Here is a 20939-nt window from a genome sequence, read left to right on the forward strand (position 1 = left end):
ATGCTAGCCTATCGCGAATTGAATCCGCGAATATTGCATGTCTCTAGGAATAAGTAATAACTTAATAACATATGTTTAAATAAAGAAATAAAAAAAGAATTAGAACATTTGCATTTGCATGTGTGCCGATAATGCGCCACTTCGGCACCATTATTTCTAATAATAATAAAAATTAGATTATTTCCTAATTTTTTTAAATTTTATCTAAACTTATATGACCAGTTTTTAAAAATTTAATCGGCCCAGTGTACGGCCGGACCCATGATTCTTCGGTGTAGTGCACTCCTCCCCCTTTTTTTTCCTGACTCAACCGCAGTTTTCTCCGGCTAGTCTTAGCCAAGCAGCCGGCTTCATATTTTTCTCGCTTGGAGCCATGCCCCGGGTGTTGGTAGCCAACACCTTCGTGTCACAAAACGCTTGCGGAAGGCCACCTGCCACCCACCACTCCCTCCAAGTAACAGCCTGACATCGGCGAGATTCGCGAGCCACGCTGCTCGTGTTCCCTACCGTCCAAGCACGTCCGACGGAAGCCCTTTCCCACCAGAGTAAGCATTTCTCTCCAGCCCCCCCCCCCCCCCGTCCTTCCCTGGCCAAAGGTGTTGGGAGCCAACGACCCCCGATGACCCGGACTGCCCGTCCGAGCGCGATTGGTCGCCATCAGGAGGCGCGACGTTCGAACGGTCTCGCACTCGAGGCCAACAGTCCTTCATGCCCGCGCCATCTAGCGAGAGCGGCCAGAACTAACGGGCAGCTTCCCCCTTCTCTCCGCCAGAGCGCAGCACGGCTCTCTCCCACACGAGCCGTGCCTAAAGAATCAACTCGGCTCCTAGTCGAGCGGTCGGCCCTTACCTGTAGTTACCTAGCGACTCGCCAGAGCGAGCGAGCTTGAGAAGCCGCCCCCCTCCACCCGGGATAGCCAGAGGAGCGCGTTTTAACTACGCGTCCCGGCGCCATTTTTAGAGATTCCACTGGCAGCACTCGAAAGAGACGTTTCGACTCCGCATCCAGAGAAAGAGAATACGAATCGTGAACCGTTTCGCTACAGCATGTAGTTGGCTCTCGGCATAGCCAGTTTGGCTCTCTATTAAATTTTAAGTCTTGGCTACCCAAAATAGTTTAGTTTCCATTTTTTTTGTCAACTTCTTTATATCAACCATGTTTACCGCGATCTTCGGCGAAGCGCGTCACCTGGACTACATTAGGGACCGCCCTGTCCGACTACACCCCGCAGCTTCGGTAAGTGTGTTCTTCAAGGTCCCACACACCTCCCTTTTAATCTTTCTCCTGGACTTAACTCCGCCTAGATTCAGCCGTCTGTTAACCAAATTGGAATTTTTAGTTACAGACGTGGTCCAAGAAGTAGATTCAAGATTTATGACGGAACTTCACCGCCAAAATTAGCAGTCCGTGATTGGGCTCATGGAGTAACAAAATTTCTCCCCACACTGGTCGACATTCAAGTTACTTCATAAATCGGCTTTCTCTAAACTTTAATTCCCAGAAACGTCCGGTTCCAGGACCGCCAGTTTTCAGGACATCGTAGTTGATTAAATTCATTTTAAAATCAAATTAAAAATGTAATTATCTTACTTTTGAGCCTGCGAGCTCACGTAAAACCAGAAGAGATATGGTTGTTTCTCTTTTATATGTAATTTTCGCACCGGGCTCCCTTCTGTTTGTAATTAATGTATTTTAATACATGTGTGCTTATAGATAAAAACAGAAAAGAAAAAGCTAAGTAAATAATTTTAGTAAAAGGGCATAAACATAAATCAAACCAGCATTTTTTAAATTTAATTATTATTCATCCTCGATCCACATAGCCTCCTAGAGTTCCTAGTAGGTTATAAGTAAATTCCTTTATACGACGTCTGGACACCTCTGTGATAATTGTTGTGTTTTTTTGTTTGTGGTCTGACGCTTCCAAAGCCTTATTTTTTTTTACTTATTGATTGAAGAGTTTTTATCTGCAGCCCAGCGTAGGTTACAAAATGGTATTCAGAGCGTAGTTTGCTCTCTGCTACACATGTACATGACACAAACTTCAGAATGTCTTCAGGGGCTACTTCCAATGTCGGTTTAAGTGGGTAGCGACAAATTTCCATCCTTTCATGTCCAAACGCACTGTTCAGGCAGAAATTAATTATCAAGTCACAGCTTTACTTGGTAGTAACATATTTATGAGTGCTGAAATGCAGTGTCTGACGTATGTAATAAATATTGCAATTTGGCACTAGACATTTTCAAAGTCATTTGAAACAGTCTGTATCTTTATTGATTTAGAGAACCTTTACACTTATTATCGCTGTACAGCGATGAAAATATAATTTGACTCACTTCTTTCCTTCCTTTTTTAACACGCAAGTATTAGCTTCACTTGTAACTAACTATGTAATACAATCTTGAAAGTTGATCTTCTACATGCCGTAACTATTTGAAACTTTGCAAGAATATGCATTTAGTGTGACAATACAACGGTTTGATGACTATATCCTGAAAAGAGAGAGGGAAGAAGTATCATAGGGGCAAAAAACCATTTCTTTCGACATATGGGCAAAAGACCACTACTTTCGAGCTATGCTTTTTGTGTAGATATACATGAGGCCGGGTCATGGTGGGCATTCTTTCCCAATTAAACTGCCCCCCCGTCCACCGGTAGAAGGGTTGAGTTGGTCATTGCCACAAAATTGATAAAATTTCAATAAAACGATTCTACAGTTTGCCCACTTTTTTTAAAAGGCGGAAAAATTTAAGTATGTTGATATGGACGTGCTTCCGAGGCCTTCGGACACCACTTATTACCCTCGGGGGGGGGGGGGGGGTCGAATTCCCCTTTTCAGGAATTTGAAAATTGTTATGCATTTCGAGGAATTTATAAAAAAAATTAATATGAAATAAAAAAGAAAAAAAAAACAACTCAAAAACACGCTTTCTATGTTGTATAAAGTATGAAATTATTTTTAATTGTAATTAATTTAAGTAATGAACTACATCTCTGTATAACGCAATTATTTAATAAGCTTAAAATAATCATCAAGTAATAAACAGAACAATTTATTTTAAAATTATACATTGGTGTTTTTGATATCAGTTGTCTTATTTTTATACCACTAATGACTATTCTTTAGGACAGAATAACTAATAGTTGTTTTGTTTTTACTTGTTTTTTTTTATTTTAAACTGATTAAAAATTTCGATATACAAAGATAAGATTCATTCTGTCGCTGTTGAACCAATTACTTAAATTTAAAGATTATTTTATACTTTTTAGTTTAGTAAATATGTAAGCATTTAACATATCCTCCGTGAAACTCCTCCTTAAAATTTCTCCTGCCACTTTAATTCAAGATACTTGGTCTGCTATAACCATATAAGTACACGTAACTGAACGTAATGTTATTGTACCATTAACACATAATCTCTTTAAGAATTTTTCTTCCAACAGTGGGTCCATTTTATGAGACCGTTCAAACATCTACAAGTATATGTTCCTTGTTTTCGAATAATTTAAAGGACCACTGGAAATTAAATAAGGCATCGTTATTTTGAGATTATGCAAATAGATCTCCCAGATGTTTGTTCCTATAGCTGCTGTGTGTTTTTTATTAATGGCATCATCTCTAAATACTGAATCCAAAGTTTCGTAGTTGTTTCTTTCCGTTCAGTGGAGTCAAGTTGTCATCAGAATTTTGAATAAACGTTTTTTATGTGTAAATATTCGTTCTTAGTGTGTTCGTCATTCAGGACGGCTTTTCTTATCTTCAAGAAACTTGCTAACATTGCACCGTCTTAAAAAGTATTAACATTTTTGAATATCAACTTATGGACAACAGTAGACATAAATTATGAGCACGTTCTGCTAGTGCGCAGGTGTGCAAACTAATTATAAGCTTCTCCGAGTTTTCAGCATAAATTACTGACAATCGCTTCTGCAAGCCACTGCCATTCAATAGGTAACATATTGTTTCTAAAAAGGACATAAAAAGATTGAATTCTTTTAATCTTAAACTGAATATCTTCAATTGTGAATGAACGGGAACAGAAATAACCACATTTACAGGTTTTATATATAAGAGGATTTCAATAAAAAAAATTTATGTAGACCCTTTTCCCATTCAGTTTCTGACATTGTTAATGCTATGTGGGTAGTGCCGTAGTCAGATGGTGGTCCCACGATTAAAGTCACCTGTTTACCTGTATATATGCCATTGTACTCAGAGCACGGTTTTCCAAAATCCCATCCCATCCAGGGGTTTCCTCCAAATTTTTTAAATTTCCAGCCATTCTAATATTATTGTGATATGAAGGATAGTCATCGTACGTTTTCACACAGTAACTATTTGTTTTCTTTCATTTTCTGGTGTAACTTCACATTATAATTACTTCTTTCAAAATGGATATACCGAAATTTCAAAGTATTTTTTTTTGCGGTGGGATAAATATCCGTGGGTTGGTAACAGTTGCAGTTAAGTTATTCTATCAGAGGCTTCGATGCCAAAAATAGACGTGTTCACGAAGCAAAAAAAAATTTGAAAAAAAGGAACTCGGGAAAAGAAGAGAAGGCTCATTGCTGTTGGTTGTTTAGAAGCAGTTACATTTTCATTGGCACCTTTCATCTTTTTCCCATTACCATCCGCACTTTTAAATTGTATATCCGTTTATGGAAATGAGTATAAAATTTTTTTCTAGGTTAAAATTACATTCTTGAATTTTTTATTCGATACGGTGTCAAATTATACTCATAAAAGTGTTCCATTTTACTAGATATTACCATAATCATGTTTTTTCTTTTCCATAAAACTGAAATTTCCTAAAAAATCACTTTTTGCATTAACAATTTTTATGGACATTCTTTGGTTCTTCATTTTCATGACAAACAAAAAGTTTTAAACATGTTTCATCGAAGGCCTTTCTTTCTTTTTAGTAAAATTTTTGGAACTATTTTACCTGTACCAATTATTGTCATTGTATACAATTCTTCTGGTTTAACATATCGAAAAATCAATTAATAATTTTAATTTGATAAAGTGCAGGAAGAGAAAAACAATCTTTACTACAAGCTACATGTCTTATATTCTGAATTGAGGACAAATTTTATGACATTGCTTTATATCTGATCATTACTTTTATTAATCTTGAGGTACATTGTTGTGTTAAAAATGTTGATATTTTAATTACGATATTTTTGTTTACGGAGAAAAGATAAAAAAAATTGAAATGGATATTTAAATAATTGCTTTGGAATTTCCTGAAATTTAATTTCTGTTGTAACAAACTACAGGGTATTAAATACAATTATTTATTTACCTATAAATTTTAGGCTACAAGATTAAGTATATATTTTCGTAATTTATTTTTACTTTTTAGAAGTTACTTATAATTTGTCATAATGTTTGTACCATAAGATTTCGGATTTTTTAATTGGTCTAAATTGATTTTCCAACAATAACCAATTGTAAACAGATAAAAAATTTTGATAATATTGTATGTATTTACGTGAGGATTTTGGGTTTTCAGGGTTGCCTAGCGGGAAGTATAACCAGTCTTGTGATCATGACATGGATAACTACCGGTGCCCAAGTCTACAAGGGTACGGGAATAGAAAGGTTTCCGTATGCTCCCATGTCCACTGAGGGATGCGAAGAAATCTTTAACTTCACTGCTCCAGTTACACCAACGTAAGTTATCCAACACATTAAATGATCTTGACTGCAGCCGTCATATTTAATGACCTTGACACCAGCTGCCATCTTGAATGCCGCTATAATGGATAATAACGTTACAGCTGCCCGTTTTTCTATAACACTCCACCCACCATCTTTCATGTTGTCATGTCCCCCATAAAAAAATAATATTATTTATAAAAAATAGAAAAATTAAGAAAATAATAAAAAAAATTTTTTTACAAAATTCTATTAAAAGCAATAAGTAGTTTACCTTAAAGCCTGTGGTTCGAAACATGTTTATGCACGTGTGAAAAAATTCAACACATATTTCTTTCATAATATTTACCATCCAAGTGAAGCCCACCACTATTACCAAGAAAAATATATAATACTCCAACCAGTATGACATCATGGTGGCCTTATTGGATGCGCCATATTGCATTCTCTTTTCGTCTGATAGAGATCACTACTGGCATATTGTTAATTTTTGCCGCTAGAACACAGTAACATAAATCGCCAAATCATTAGTTGCAATGATTTCACACTCCTTGTAGGCCATATTCGCCGCCCAATGAAAATAAAAAAACATCAACATCAAAATGCTTTTAAAAAATTAACATATTTATATATTAAATGAAACGGTTAATATCTATCCATTTCAATACTTTTTCGGGTCGAAAAATAAAGTACTTATTTTAGAAAACACCATTCCAGTACTATATGTAAATTTAACGATTTACCAAAAAAATGTCCATGGATTAATACTACAGGAAATAAAACAAACAAGTTAACAAATGTTTATTACATATATTATACTACACTGCAAGTATAAATAGTCTCAAAATATTATTGACTCTGTCAGTCTTCAAGTGTATGAAGCGAGTCCTTTGCATATCTTTCAGGGCAAAACCACATGAGAGTAGATCACCACACATGTCACAATTGAGAGTATTCCATTTCATTAAAATGAAACTAATGTATTTCATAATGCCTTGCACAGAACACGTGTGTTAAGGAATTTCTGCATAAGGTCTAGTTTTGTCATAGTGACTGTTTAACCACTTATTTGTACCTAATGACATGCTAATAAAGTTTCCACATAGTTTTAACTGGCTACACTGATATTTAAAATGTTTACAATTATTACTACGATCGTGTATTACACAACCACCTTCCTTTAAGTTTCCAGTTTAAAGGATTATTTCGTTAATGGAACATCGTCAGTTGTTGCTTCCTTGGTTATCGGTGTTACTCCTGCTACTGATAAATGCTTATTCGTTTAATTCTGCGATACTGCTAAGACCGTAAATAATGTCAGAGCTGCTACCCCCAAGATCCCCATGGTTGTCGCCATCGCTGATATTTCTATTGATGATGGAGTTGACATTACTGTTGTTGTAGGTGGTTGTTCAGTCAGAGCAGAAATATATCCCATTATGATTGTATAGGTGTCATAGAGGGTTTCGTCTTTGATGCTACTGTAGTTGTCAAGTCTGATTAAGGATTAACTGTGTTCAGTAACTGAGAGAAGAGTCGGTCCTCGATCTTACACAGTCAAAACATAAATGAGAGTCACGCCAAAGCTATCATTTATGTATGGTTGTGAGAAAACTGTTTGACACTGAGTACCATATTATTTCTTCATTTTGTCACTTTAAAATATTTGGATTGACTGCCAAATTATCGCGATGTCGATATGACATACTATTCACACTGCTACAAATTAATTGGTTTGCTCAGTGAAGAATTAAATCCTTTTAGTGTATATCATGGTACACATGTTTGCCACCAAATTTACTATCGGATTTTACTTACACATAACCGGTACATGCATATTTCACTATGGAATTTTCAGCTATCGCATGATCCCATCAGTTAATTACATTTGACACACTAATAGAGTATTTGGAGTTTATTATTCGGGCATTCGCATCATTTACAGATGCGAACAATAAAACACTTGATAAAATACATTTAACAGTGTCTATACTGATGCATCGAATATCTTTGTTAGTCATTGCTGTCACTGAGGCCGCTGTTCTCAATACCATTGCTGAAGACACTGTACTCATAAAGTCTCATTATCCGACGAAAGAACATTTAGGTTTAGAGAGTTCTTCTGCTGGTTTAACCGCGTCTGTTAAAGTAAATTCACTTATTGACAGTGATTAAGCATAAAGTATGTCCGTGGTCATTGGCTTCACAGACATCATGTTCCCTGGTAATGTTCTTACATCTTCCAAATAACGTATTGTACGATTCACCAAAAAAATGTCCATGGATTAATACTACAGGAAATAAAACAAACAAGTTAACAAATGTTTATTACATATATTATACTACACTGCAAGTATAAATAGTCTCAAAATATTATTGACTCTGTCTGTCTTCAAGTGTATGAAGCGAGTCATTTGCATATCTTTCAGGGCAAAACCACATGAGAGTAGATCACCACACATGTCACAATTGAGAGTATTCCATTTTATTAAAATGAAACTAATATATTTCATAATGCCTTGCACAGAACACGTGTGTTAAGGAATTTCTACATAAGGTCTAGTTTTGTCATTGTGAATGTTTAACCACTTATTTGTACCTAATAACATGCTAATAAAGTTTCCAGATAGTATAAACTGGCTACGCTGATATTTAAAATGTTTACAATTATTACTACGATCGTGTATTACACAACTACCTACCTTTAAGTTTCCAGTTTAAAGGATTATTTCGTTAATGGATCATCGAAAGTTGTTGCTTCCTTGGTTAACGGTGTTACTCCTGCTACTGATAAATGCTTATTCGTTTAATTCTGCGATACTGCTAAGACAGTAGATAATGTCAGAGCTGCTACCCCCAAGATCCCCATGGTTGTCGCCATCGCTGATATTTCTATTGATGATGGAGTTGACATTACTTTTGTTGTAGGTGATTGGTCAGTCTGAGCAGAAATATATTCCATTTATGATTGTATAGGTGTCATAAAGGGTTTCGTCTTTGATGCTACTGTAGCGGTCAAGTCTGATTAAGGTTTAACTGTGTTCAGTAAGAGAGAAGAGTGAGAGAAGAGTCTGTCCTCGATCTTACAGTCAAAACATAAATGAGCGTCACGCCAAAGCTATCATTTATGTATGGTCGTGAGGAAATTGTTTGACACTGAGTACTAAAGAGAGACGATCTACACTACAGTTAAAGTTAGAATGTAAACCTGGTTGTATGAACCTCACTCAAATAACACAGTCACTTGTATAATATGTTAGTCAAAATAACTTCTAGTTTTTAAGTTAATTGATTTAATTTGAGGGTAGCTAAAAACTCTCATAATAAGAAATACAATATTAAAATATTAGATGATTTATTTTAGAAAATATAGAAATTACTAATACATAATAGGTTAAGGCTATCAGCATTTTTGTAAGCAGAGTCTTTAATGCTGCATTAATTGCTTCTTCGACTCTAGCTAATGCCTCGTCAACTCCGGTTATTGCACCATCAATTCTGCTTAAAATTCGTTCGATTACCTCTGGCTCAGGAACACAGGTATCCTATGATTACCACAGCTGCGACATGACTTTGTCTCAATACTTATTGAAACAGGAACACTGTCAGAGCAAAGACGATATTTATGTGTCCTCTGTCGTTTGTACCTCTGCAAAAATGAATTTGCTGGTCGTAAAAGTTTGTAACAAGCCTTCAAATGAAAAGTTTGATGTCGCATATATGCAGTGAAAGATACTACTACTTCGACGATGACTAAAAAGATTGCAAGTGGTCTAGTGTCATAGATGACAAAGTTTAAGTGTTGCAGCAATCTAGTAGTATTTGAGTCGGTTCTTAGGACAGAGGAGAGTGCAAAAATCCGCCAGTGCTAAGCACCTTATTGAAGGAGATCTGTTTATCTGCACAGATATCAAGCATCCCAGTAGCTTTACTTGGCTCTGCTTAAGATGTTATCTTATGCTCACATAGAGATTAGCAGGATGGAGCAAAAACATCTTCTTACAGGTCAGATGACCACTGTCGGCACAAACTGTTGCAGACATTTATATATACAAGAACCATAATAGTTCTTTCAAGACTAGGTACTTCATTTCAAAAAACCTTTACGCAATATCTGAGAATTGCAGCAGGCACAATTCCATTCGTATCCATTTTCAATTGTAAGGTTGCTTGCCATACATTGCACTATGCTTCTGCAGAGAAGGACCGCCTTAGTAAACCTGAAGGTCAACGATTTCAATGGCTTAGTGAAAAAAAGTTGCATAGTTATTTCTTCTATTAGGGCTCCGCGACATAAATGATGTTATTCATTATTCTGCAGTAGTAAATCTTCAAGTGTGTTTTTTGCTTGGTGGTACAGAATATTTTCTTCGATTCACTTCAGGCTATGGTGATATTTGGTTAGACAATTGTTGATCCACTTGCTTTTTTCATTCATATTTTCCGTGGATAACGAAATGAAAGTTACAAGTTCGAGTCATGCCGTCATAATTGTAGGTGATGGCAATCTCCTTGAGCATAAATCTATTTGGTCTCTGGAAACCACGGAGGTTGCAGTACATCTTGAGGCTAGCAATGTATTGTCGTGGCTAAATTAAAATTGTTAACACATAACTTATTGTGAGAAAATTTTTAATAGTTGGTCTTGGTAGTTTTATTATGCAATTCGATCATAAAGTATTATACGGAAAGCACAGGTTTTTGGTGGAATATTTCCGTTGGTCGATATCTCCATCCTACATTCGATTATGTTTCAATGCATTTGATCATCCTGTTTGTATATGGCAAATATAATTACCAGAGAATTTCTCTTGAAATGGTGTGGAGTCAGTATTAGAGACAATATCTGTGACCGTAGTATGCGTGCTTGATCTTAGCATTCAATTGATATGCTATTTACTACATTCTTCAGCATCTCTAAATGTTTTACCATGCTCACTTGACATGAAGATGTATCCACTTGATAGAGTGTAGTGTCAGCGAGACATCCTCTGGATTATCTGCAGCAGCTAATATTGCACTAAAGTGAATGTTGGTTATTAACGATCCAAACTTTTATTTGAATTATTATTGTTGTCTTGAACCTATCTAAGCAAAATGAACAGAGAATCACAGGCTTTGAACACTCCTTTGACATAAACATGTTTCTTGTACTCATACTTGAGGGGTCATCTGGCCATCTTTGAAAAATACTGTTCTTTAGGCCTATGCGAATGTTATGCCCACATCTATTCTCTGGTCTACCTCAATACCATTAAGTACATATTTATGTAATTGGATTGATTAGGTGAAGAATACGATTACAACAAATTGTCTTTTTGGTCGGATTACCTCGATCTGATTTTTTTTATAAATGACTGCAAAGGAGAGGATTTCGTCATACATCTATACTGAAAAAAAAAAAATTACTTTTTCAAGTGTTAATACACCGAAATCTCGCAGAGAACTGGTCTTCTGCACCCAATGCGATTTATTTCATAACTGTCCAGTCTTTCAAACTTTAAGCCCATCGCTTCTTTGCAGACATATGCTATTTTTTTCGTTTTTAAAATTCTCCAATCACCCTTGCTAGGTCAACGATTCTGACGATGAATTTGTATGAACTTTTAACGAGAACTGGAACTTAAATAATGCTTTGTGGCACTTCAAACAATTTTAATCTTGATGGAACCATTGGTAAAAACTCAAATAAAATGTAGTTTAGTCTTACTTTGATATATGTTACATTTGCCGCCTTGCAGTTTATTCTTATTTAATTAATATTTTTCCTGCAATGTATGTATTTAGTTTTAATCCATGCATCGTACCTATTGATATTGCTTCATAGTTTGACCTTTTCACTGCAGGTTAAAATAATATTTTTGTGTTTTATTTCCGCACAGTTGAAAGTCAACATCCAATGATAGCTTTTCCTGGGTATAATTTGTAATGTCAATTTCGTAAGAGCCAGCAGGTATTTGTATATCTTGAGTGGTCACATCCCTTTTCAGGAATCAGATTTGCATTTATGGTAATCAATATTTTGTATAGCAATATAAGTTTGAAAATCTCCTATTTCAATACACATACTTCAAGTTCTACATATGGGAAATAGACCACCCACTGTTCCAAACTTTGGCAGATAAATTATGATCTTTTCACTTGTTACTTTCTTACAACGCAACCTTATTTGTGCAGTCACGGGTTAAGTCAAGTGCTATTTTTTTCGTGTCCGTGACTATGGCTTTTGTGTTGGCATTGTGTATTTGTGCTTCTTTAACTCTTTGCGCTACTTTTTCGAAGTATTGATTGCCAGTACTGTACAGGTTATTGCACCAATGAGCCCGCCGATCAAACACAAAATAATCGTCCAGTAATTTCGTATTCTGAGTCTGTGCTTTTTTCTTTATATTTCGCACACCTCCACCAGTCTTGCAAGAGCATGTTATCTTAGTCTTGCGGGTCCAATTTTAGTTTGACAAATAGCCATTCCTAATTTATTCTTGGCCTTTATCACCTTCAATACATACACCTCATGCTGCGATTTGTTTTTCCGATTCGTAGGCCTGGCCAGCCATTTATATCTTTGCCTACATGAGCCATTATCTCGTCAGAAAGATGCCTACATTCCATATTCTGACTGAGGAAATATGTTTTGCCTGCATGCCACATCAAGAGAATTAACGTCACCACAAGCTAGTCGTTTGGCTAATTTCGTTCCTGGACTACATATTCTGTAGCAAGGAATCTGTAGCTCAATACTCAGATTATTAATGCAATTTTGCTATTACCCCCACGGGACATTATGCACCTCAGAGCCAAAGGTATAAATGTGTTGGTTCTGATAGAATTTCGCCAATATCACACTAGTCATCAAGCAGGAAATGTGTTAGCCTGTGCTCATGACGCAGTACAAACCAGTCCGTGTAAATCATCTGATGGATATTTGTTGTATTTTAATCGTAGGCCAATCCAACTGCTGAAAAATGTGTGTTTTACCAATTTTGCTAGAAGAACCAAATTATCTTAGGTTCGAGAACATGTACCTGTGTTCCGAGTCGCTGCAGCAGCCTTTGTACTAGAGCTTGGCTACGATTATTTAAATGGTGGAGTGCATGGAGTTTTTTCTTTACTGACTTTGCAGGTGTGATAACTTCTAGCAAAGCACAAGCCGATTGCGGGTTTGTTTTCGGCGATGTCATGTGCGAGAAGCTTGTCCTGATTCAAACATAGTTTTCCATGGGAAGACACACAAAACTAGGTTAGAGCATATGTAGAACAGAATACCTAAACATTTGCTACGGAACAATGCCAACGACACGTTGTTGTATCGCATGGACAAACTTAATTTATGTCATTCTTATGACGATATTATAAGCACTGATAAGAGGATTCAGAAATTTAACCACATGTTGACCTTGTGCTGAAAAAAACCTGCACGGATTTCTTGTTATTATCAAGTACTGGCCTTTATAAAAGTGCTGATAATGACAAGTATTCAATCAATTTATGTTCAAACATGAATCATAGCACTTCCAAATTTGGTCATAGCAGTTGAACTTTAAGTACTTAAAATTACTTGCATACTGTTCTCAAGATTCGTATCACAGAAATCCGTAAGTACATTTTGCCACTTGGTATAAAATTGTAAAGTGCGAAACACGAATTACTTGAGTACAAAGTAGACATTGACCAGCGTGTAAAGGTCTCGGATTCTAAAATTCGTAACATGATTCAGGTAAAGAATTCAATAATATATGTGTTAATTTGACGACCTTGCATGATAGTCTGAATGATTCACTATCTTAATTAGCAAATTTAAAAGATCTTGCTAAATACAGTAAGATTGTGATCGAGTAATGTATGGAAGAAATCGGTAAAGTTAGTGAGGACGAAAAAATGTACAAAGGAAGATTTTGTTACTTATTTTTAAGTAAGTATAGTATAGACTTGGCCAATAAACTTCATCGCACTACACAGTATGATTCTGCAAGATATATTCATGCTAGATGACTGAGACATTCACATTAAATGGAAATTTAATAAATTTTTAAACTATTCACTTGCCATCTTGACCAACTCAAAAACAAATCTGAATCATTCATCACCGTGAAGACTGTAATGAATGACATACAAAAATAAAATAAGAGGAAATTATCAAGTAGCTCGAGGAGCACATGACTTTACGAGTACAGAATTAATGCTCAATAAAAAATAAGGGAAATGTGGACACAAAGTTAATGCAATAGTTCGACCATACCTGAGACCATTCACGAGTCTGAGTAATTATTCGACCTATGGAATGTACCGAAAACATAAATGTTTTCTCATTGCTAAAGGAATTCTCTTATTACCAGGAAATACCTATTATATTATTAGATGATTACAAAATACCTGGGACTCCATGTCTATACGAATTGATGTATAGAAATTAAACTAATGGCTATTCCTGCGAATATTTTCAAAAGTAAAAAAAAACTGATGCAGCTTACTAATGAATATTTTCGCGATAGCTATCCAGATAGTCACATAAACGAAGCAAAACAAAAAAAATCAAAAATTATTTTATTAATATTTTAAGTGAACTTGCAGTAAAGGTTAAAAGCACGAAATAAGTTAGAACGTTGTCTATGCGTATTGGGACGAGTCAAATTACAATTGCCCCCCAGTAATACGTAATAATACATTATACACATGTTTCTGTCCGTCGGCTAATAACGATGGATTTTTTTTGGGAAATTAGTAGATTATTGAGTTAAAAAAAGTACAATTGAAGCAATTTGGAAGATTATTATTTTTTTATATTTTTTCTTAGTCCAGATAGAATCAATCAAAAATGTTTTAGCTATAACATTTTCGTACGCAAATAATGTTGGAGTTGCCACACTATTGAAGTGTCAGGATGGTTGAGATACGGTCCGGGGTCTCTGGGTTAGAATCCCGGGTAAGACATAGATGTATTTTGTGTTGTCCTAATGGTCTCCTTGGCGCTTAACCATACACCAACCACTACAAATACAATATCACAACGACGTGGGGTTAAATGAAAGAAACCACATTACGGGGAGGGGGGAAGTGTTTGGTACATTGGTGACTGTCAAACTTGCCAGTGTGCCACCCATATTTTATAAAATAAAAAATTAAAAACGTTGTCTAAATTGCCAGACTTATAGAGATCTTTGCTTTGACTTTGAAGTTAAGTGAGCGTTCTGGTACACTTTTAGCATGAATTCGAATCCCACTCATGACCATTATTTTAAAAAATTTTTTTAAAACAGCTGGATTTAAACTGTAATTTTTTGCTAAATCGGATCATTTAAAAATAAACAAATTTTAATCAAACAAAACCTTACAGCAAAAAAATAACTAAATTTAAAATTAAATCATTAGAAATACATAGAATTTTATAAGATTCTAAACACCTTGAAGAACATTCTCCGAAATTTTCAGCTCGCTAAATAAAAGTTAAGAAGGGTGGTATTAATTGCAGAAATAGGTATGGCAAATGTGAAAATTAAGGGTACTACACCAATTATTTGAAATATAAAAATAGGACTCAGGGGGATCCAATTTCAAAACCAGAACAGTTCACCCGAATTGCCGAGATGGTTCTTTACTGTAGAACCTGGCTGGTTCATTCCCCCTGCCCTTGAATGTGTTGTTGGTTCGATTTCCATCTCTGACGACCATACCGTTGATTAGCTGTAAACATCATACAGGGCCATCGCGAGACACTTAGTGCCCGGGGCGAGGGGTACATATCATCTTGTGGCGAACCCAGGAGGACTCTAGACCCGTAGTTTTGGAGGTTTTGTTTGCTGAAAGAAGCCTGGGAGGCGGCGATGGACTCGCGGCCGCGGTGTGAGTCGGAAGTCCCTGATCCAACCACAATTCTGCTCTCTGACTGCCAGCAGACCAGCTGGTGTGGCCACTGCGTCCGAAGAGACGTCGCCTGGAGAACAAGGTGATCTCGCTGCTGACTTCGCTTAGTGCAGGAATCTATTCGCAAACTAACAACATAGTTTTTATACTTAAAGAACTAGGGGAACCATACTATAAGTCTAACACGAATCACTCGAGAAATTCCTGCTCTTGCAAGATGGAACTATCTTCGACCCAAAGTATTAGTATGTGAGCATAAGTGCTTTATTCCACGGGGATCTTGTTAAGATAATACCATATACAAGAACGAATACATGTTGACAGTCATTGATGTGTATATCAGGTGAGCTTAGGCCACACCTTTGAAATCGAAGAAGGCGACTGGTGTCACTAAAGCCATTGCAATCATTTTGAGCAAACAGATATCGGCCAATAATCCCACAATGCGACCCTTAAGGCTTTGATGAAAACGTTTGGCACCAAAAACTACTTTGTATTTAGTTATGTCAAAACCTTCGTACCACCATTTTGTACATCAAGAGTGTGAGTACACGGCTAAAGAAACATACAAGTCGTTGGTTACCTTGTCGAACATTCCTACTGATGAATCCCATCAAAAGGTGCATTTTAACACGAAAATTAACCCCAAAGGCTTAAAGGACAATCGTTCACTTTAGACAGTTTCCCAACACGAAGAAGAAAAACAGACGAAAGCGTTAAACTTTTGCAGATCTCCAAGCATAAGGGCGTCTTCGAGAAAGGTTTCACTACGAATTAAAGACCCACACTGATCCCTAAGACCCACGTTTGCGAATTAGAGCCCAGTACCTATCCCCTCGAAGATTAATTTCACAAGCATATTCGGTGTGGCTTTTATGCCAAAGAGATTCAGCCTACGATGAATCTGTACAAATAATTTGTAGAAAATATACTTAAACGAAGAGATTGTTGACTCTACAATTCAAAAGTGGGACTTTATCGTTTTAATTCGAAGGTAGCAAATGCGAAAATTCAGAACTCCTAAAGTTTTCAATAACGTGCTTGTTTGTTCATGTTGTGGTTTAGAAATTTAAGTAATAATTATTATTGTAAAATAGTGGCTTCATATCTTGAACTTGTAATGGAAACTATTTTTTAATATGTCAATTTAACTAACTTTGTAATTCTTAGTGTCAAACCAAGGACAGAAATCTAAAGAATCGATAAATATATCAATAGTTAAATTTTTAATTATTTTTAAATTTTTTTAGGATTTTTTCGTTTGAAAAATATGGATTTTCATTATGGTGGCCAATAAAGGTGACAAGATGGTGGGTGTTACGACAGCTGACGATCGTAGTGGGTAACGAAACAAAACATTATGGTGTTAGCATATTCTAATAGACAAAAAAGAATACAAGATAGCAGATCTAAGATGACCTCCATGATGTCATACTGGTTACCGTAATATATATTCCTTGGTATATGTGGTAGGGGTCAGTCGGTTGGTCAATATTGTGGATAAATTATATTTCGATTTTTTCACAAGTACAGGATAAAACTTAATAAAATAATTTTTGTAAATTTAAAACATTTAATGATGTTTTACACAATAATTACTGTTTTTCATAAGGGCGGACAGGATTTCATGCAATATTATGGAATCCTATATGGCGTAAGGTCAAAGTAATCTAAAATTCCATACTTCAAGTCACTATCCAAGATGGTGACACATGGTACCAGAAACTCATCCAGCAACAGGGACTAGTACCGGCTCTTATAAACTACTCAGGTTCTAATTTTTAATCCTGGATAATTTTTTTGAAATATTATTTTCCTATATACATTTGTGTGATACTGTGTAATATAATAATTGAATATTTTATTATGTTAACCCTTCAGGTCAAAGACTAATGGTATAAAAACGATAAAGTAAATAAGTTTAGTAAAATAAATAAATTAAAATATCATTATGCAGTCAAAGTGACTGTGCAAATAAAAACAGTGATTCACAAATTAAAATATACGAATTTAATACCAGGTACCTTTTTTTAATAATAAATAGATGGTTATGTCATATCCTATGTTCATACTGTACAAATATATGAACATGATTAGAAATACTACAACTAAAGTTTCGAAATTATCACTTCCATTTAAGCTGAGATTATTTAAATGTTTATTTTTACAATTTTTTTATTTTATCTAGAATTGTGCTCACTGTATTAAAAATGCTTTTAATTTAAACATTTCTTAGCTTAGAAGTTAGATGCACTGACTAAATAAGAAATAAAATTTTATATCAAAGAAAGGAAAATAAATTAGCGTCGAGCAAACAGGTGGACATGCAGCTGTGGCAGTCAAAAAAATATTTTCTTGATTTTATTACTGTTTACGTGCATGAATTTCCCCACAATCAATAAAAATTTACTCGTCCATATAAAATTATGAATTTTTTGGCCATGCCAAAATGTATATTTATGAAATACATGTGGTTATCAATATCGACACAATCACTATAATTAATGATTTTTGCTGTATCTACATTATTTTACTAAAACCATGAACATAATGGTTACCAAATCATGTCTTTTTTTAGTTTTAAATAATATTTTTTTTTAGTATCTAAATATGTTTAAAACTATTTTCTTTAAAAATGCAATTTAAAACGGAATTCATTTTTTCAGTAGTATAACAGCAATTTATAATTAAGTTTATCAGAATCAAACCTAAACCAATTTTATTAATTTTTTTTGTATTTGATTATAATTTAATTTCAATTTTTGAAACAAATGTTTGAATAAAAATTTAAAATAAATAAATTAATGTTATTAATAGACTTAACATAATAATTTAAATTATAATTTTGCCGTGTTCTATCCCTACAGGCCCACAGCATTACCTCCAGGAATGGGAGACGACGCCTTCATACTTTACAAAATTTCCTTCAACTACTACTGTCTTGTGGGAGCAACCATTGTCGTAGTGGTTGGACTAGCCGTCAGCTACTTCACAGGATTCCAGGACCCGAAGACTGTGGATGCTCGGTTACTGGTTTGGTTCATGAAGAAATACGGCGACTCGCGTAAAGCGGACGTCCAACATCCCTCAGAAAAGGAAATGTTGAACATTACAACGGAGTGTATTCCAAATGATAGTAAAAATAATCATTTGTCTTGAAAAATTGTTTTATTAAATTTTGATGAATTTTTTGTAAATAAATTTATTTATTAAAAATTTATTAGACATTTGTTTTAATATCTTTCAATTATTTTACATTTGCACAAATATGGAATTTAGTTAAAAACATATTGCTTTCTAAAATTTATGTGATAAAAGGCAAATTTTATTTCACGCTCTGTAAATTTTTACAATCCAACCATTAAGTTTGTTTTAGTAAATATCATGAAAATATCTTGTTTATGATAATTATTAAAGTGAACAAAATTATGTAATCATATATGATCAAGCATGTAAATTGATTGGCAACGGCAGCAACAGCATGGAAGAAAAATTATTTTTGATTTTTATGCATCACACTAACTCACTGCCGAGGCCAGAATGTTGTTCCGATATTTTTATTTTAGAACATTTGTGGGAGCAGCGCAACGTGAACTCTAACGCAGAACAGATATTGTATGTATTTAGAGTTCAGTTAAATTGTATGTGGCTTAACATTACTCCGGAAAGGTATCAACAGCTGTATCATTTTCTTCTGTATTGAGTCTGTGCATGTATGCATCCTAATGGGATTGATGCTTTTCCTGACATTAGATATGCTTTTATATTGTTAGACCGAATTACAATTATTTTATAACAGCTGCAAAAATAAGGTTAAAAAAATATTTTCACATAAACAAAACCGAAAAGAGTCATAGCAGGTCTGACAGCAAATAAAAAAATATAAAAAATAATTAAAAGAAATACTTTAGATTATTAAGATAAATTAATATTTATTAAAATAATTTTTAATAAACATTAAAATAAATGATTTCCGAATTAAGTGCAATATCAAAATGCAGAATAATTGAAAATCTTATATTTAATTTCGATGATAAAATCCTATCTTGAAATAATTTGAGTGATTTTGTCTTGAATTCCTGTTACAAAATCAGCAATATTTAATATTTTAATCAGGTGGCACTGAAACTCTCTTTTCAGTCCATAAACTATGTTAATTAAAACTGAGAAACACTATAATGCAATATCATTCCTCTTCCCTTTAAGGTCTAGCGATGCCCTCCTTCTCTTACGACCGTCAGAGAGCATCCTACATTCCACATAAAACAGCGACTACTTTGAAAACACAATGAATTAGAATGTTTGATAAGTCTATTAAAATACAAGATAATTATGATAGGTGGATTGAAATATTTCTTCTTAAAGAAAGAGCACTCTCTCAGTCATTACATGATGCAACATCTGTTAGTCAAATGCAGAACTAATTAGGCATGCATTTTTCCAAATAGAAAATTAACTCTCGCTAATCGATTATTTAAATTAATGCTTATGTGTTGGATTTAAATACATACTTTTTGTAGTATGCATCTGTAAAAAGTCACAAAGGTGATTTTGTGCATTCCGGAGAGATGCCTGCGGTGTTATCGAAAGGCCAACTTTGTTGTTACTGCAGCAAGTAGATTACCTTAAGAAATACATGTATTGTATTTTGGGTCCTTATCAAAAACCATTTATTTGCTGTCAGTTCCAGAAGTATTTTGGACGAAGATGTTTCTTGAATAATCATCGCAAAATTGTACAACCAAGCTAACTAATAATAACGAGGACATGTCTACAGCATCAAGAAAATGGAATGACAGAAAATAATTAGACCAATATTAATATCTCAAGGAAAGTGAAAATGATGATGCTATAAACACTAATGCAGATTACACTAATGATTTAAAATAGAAAGCTGGTAAAGGTATCAAAAAGACAGTGAAAGAAGAATGGACTTATACCTCCATGGAGAGGAAAAAAAAATTACACCAAATCTTAGTCACCTCCGCAAACATAGAACAATAAGAAACACATATAGCCGACTAGATCGAAAACTATTTTGAAGGCCCCAAAACAAAACGATGTAAAAAATGTTTTAAAATAAGTATAAAAGATACCGTAAATGTATGTAATGCTGTTATGAATTATGATTATGTAGCTGGCAATAGTGATGAAGACTAGCGACTTTGAAATTATTAATAATGATCATGTTGTTAAGTGGTTTGTGTGTTTTTTTCTTAAAAACACAGCCAATCAATTTTAAAAACATATGGGTCCTCCGATTTCAAAAGCACAAAGATCATTTGCAATTTATTACTTAAACATTCACAAAACAAGAGTAATTAATCTAATAGTAAATGCCGATTCCGTGGTCTCACCTAAACTTGGCTGCAAACAAAATTTTTGTTTCAGAAACTATTAGAAATAATTTTCCAT

General features: G+C 34.6%; 1 protein-coding gene across 4 annotated transcripts in view; it reads left to right on the forward strand.

Moving 5' to 3' along the window:
* LOC134533683 (sodium-coupled monocarboxylate transporter 1-like) overlaps window positions 1-18753 on the forward strand; it is a 115972-nt gene extending 97219 nt beyond the window's left edge. For 2 of the 4 annotated variants that reach the window (XM_063371235.1, XM_063371237.1), the window contains 2 exons: window positions 5518-5678; window positions 18392-18753. In XM_063371235.1, the coding sequence (XP_063227305.1) occupies window positions 5518-5678; window positions 18392-18683 (453 nt within the window). In that variant the 3' untranslated portion in view covers window positions 18684-18753. The other 2 variants (XM_063371236.1, XM_063371238.1) reach the window with 2 other exon arrangements.
* Window positions 18754-20939: the final 2186 nt, after the last annotated feature.

Source organism: Bacillus rossius, chromosome 7, assembly GCF_032445375.1.
Source record: "Bacillus rossius redtenbacheri isolate Brsri chromosome 7, Brsri_v3, whole genome shotgun sequence".
NCBI classification, from domain to species: domain Eukaryota; kingdom Metazoa; phylum Arthropoda; class Insecta; order Phasmatodea; family Bacillidae; genus Bacillus; species Bacillus rossius.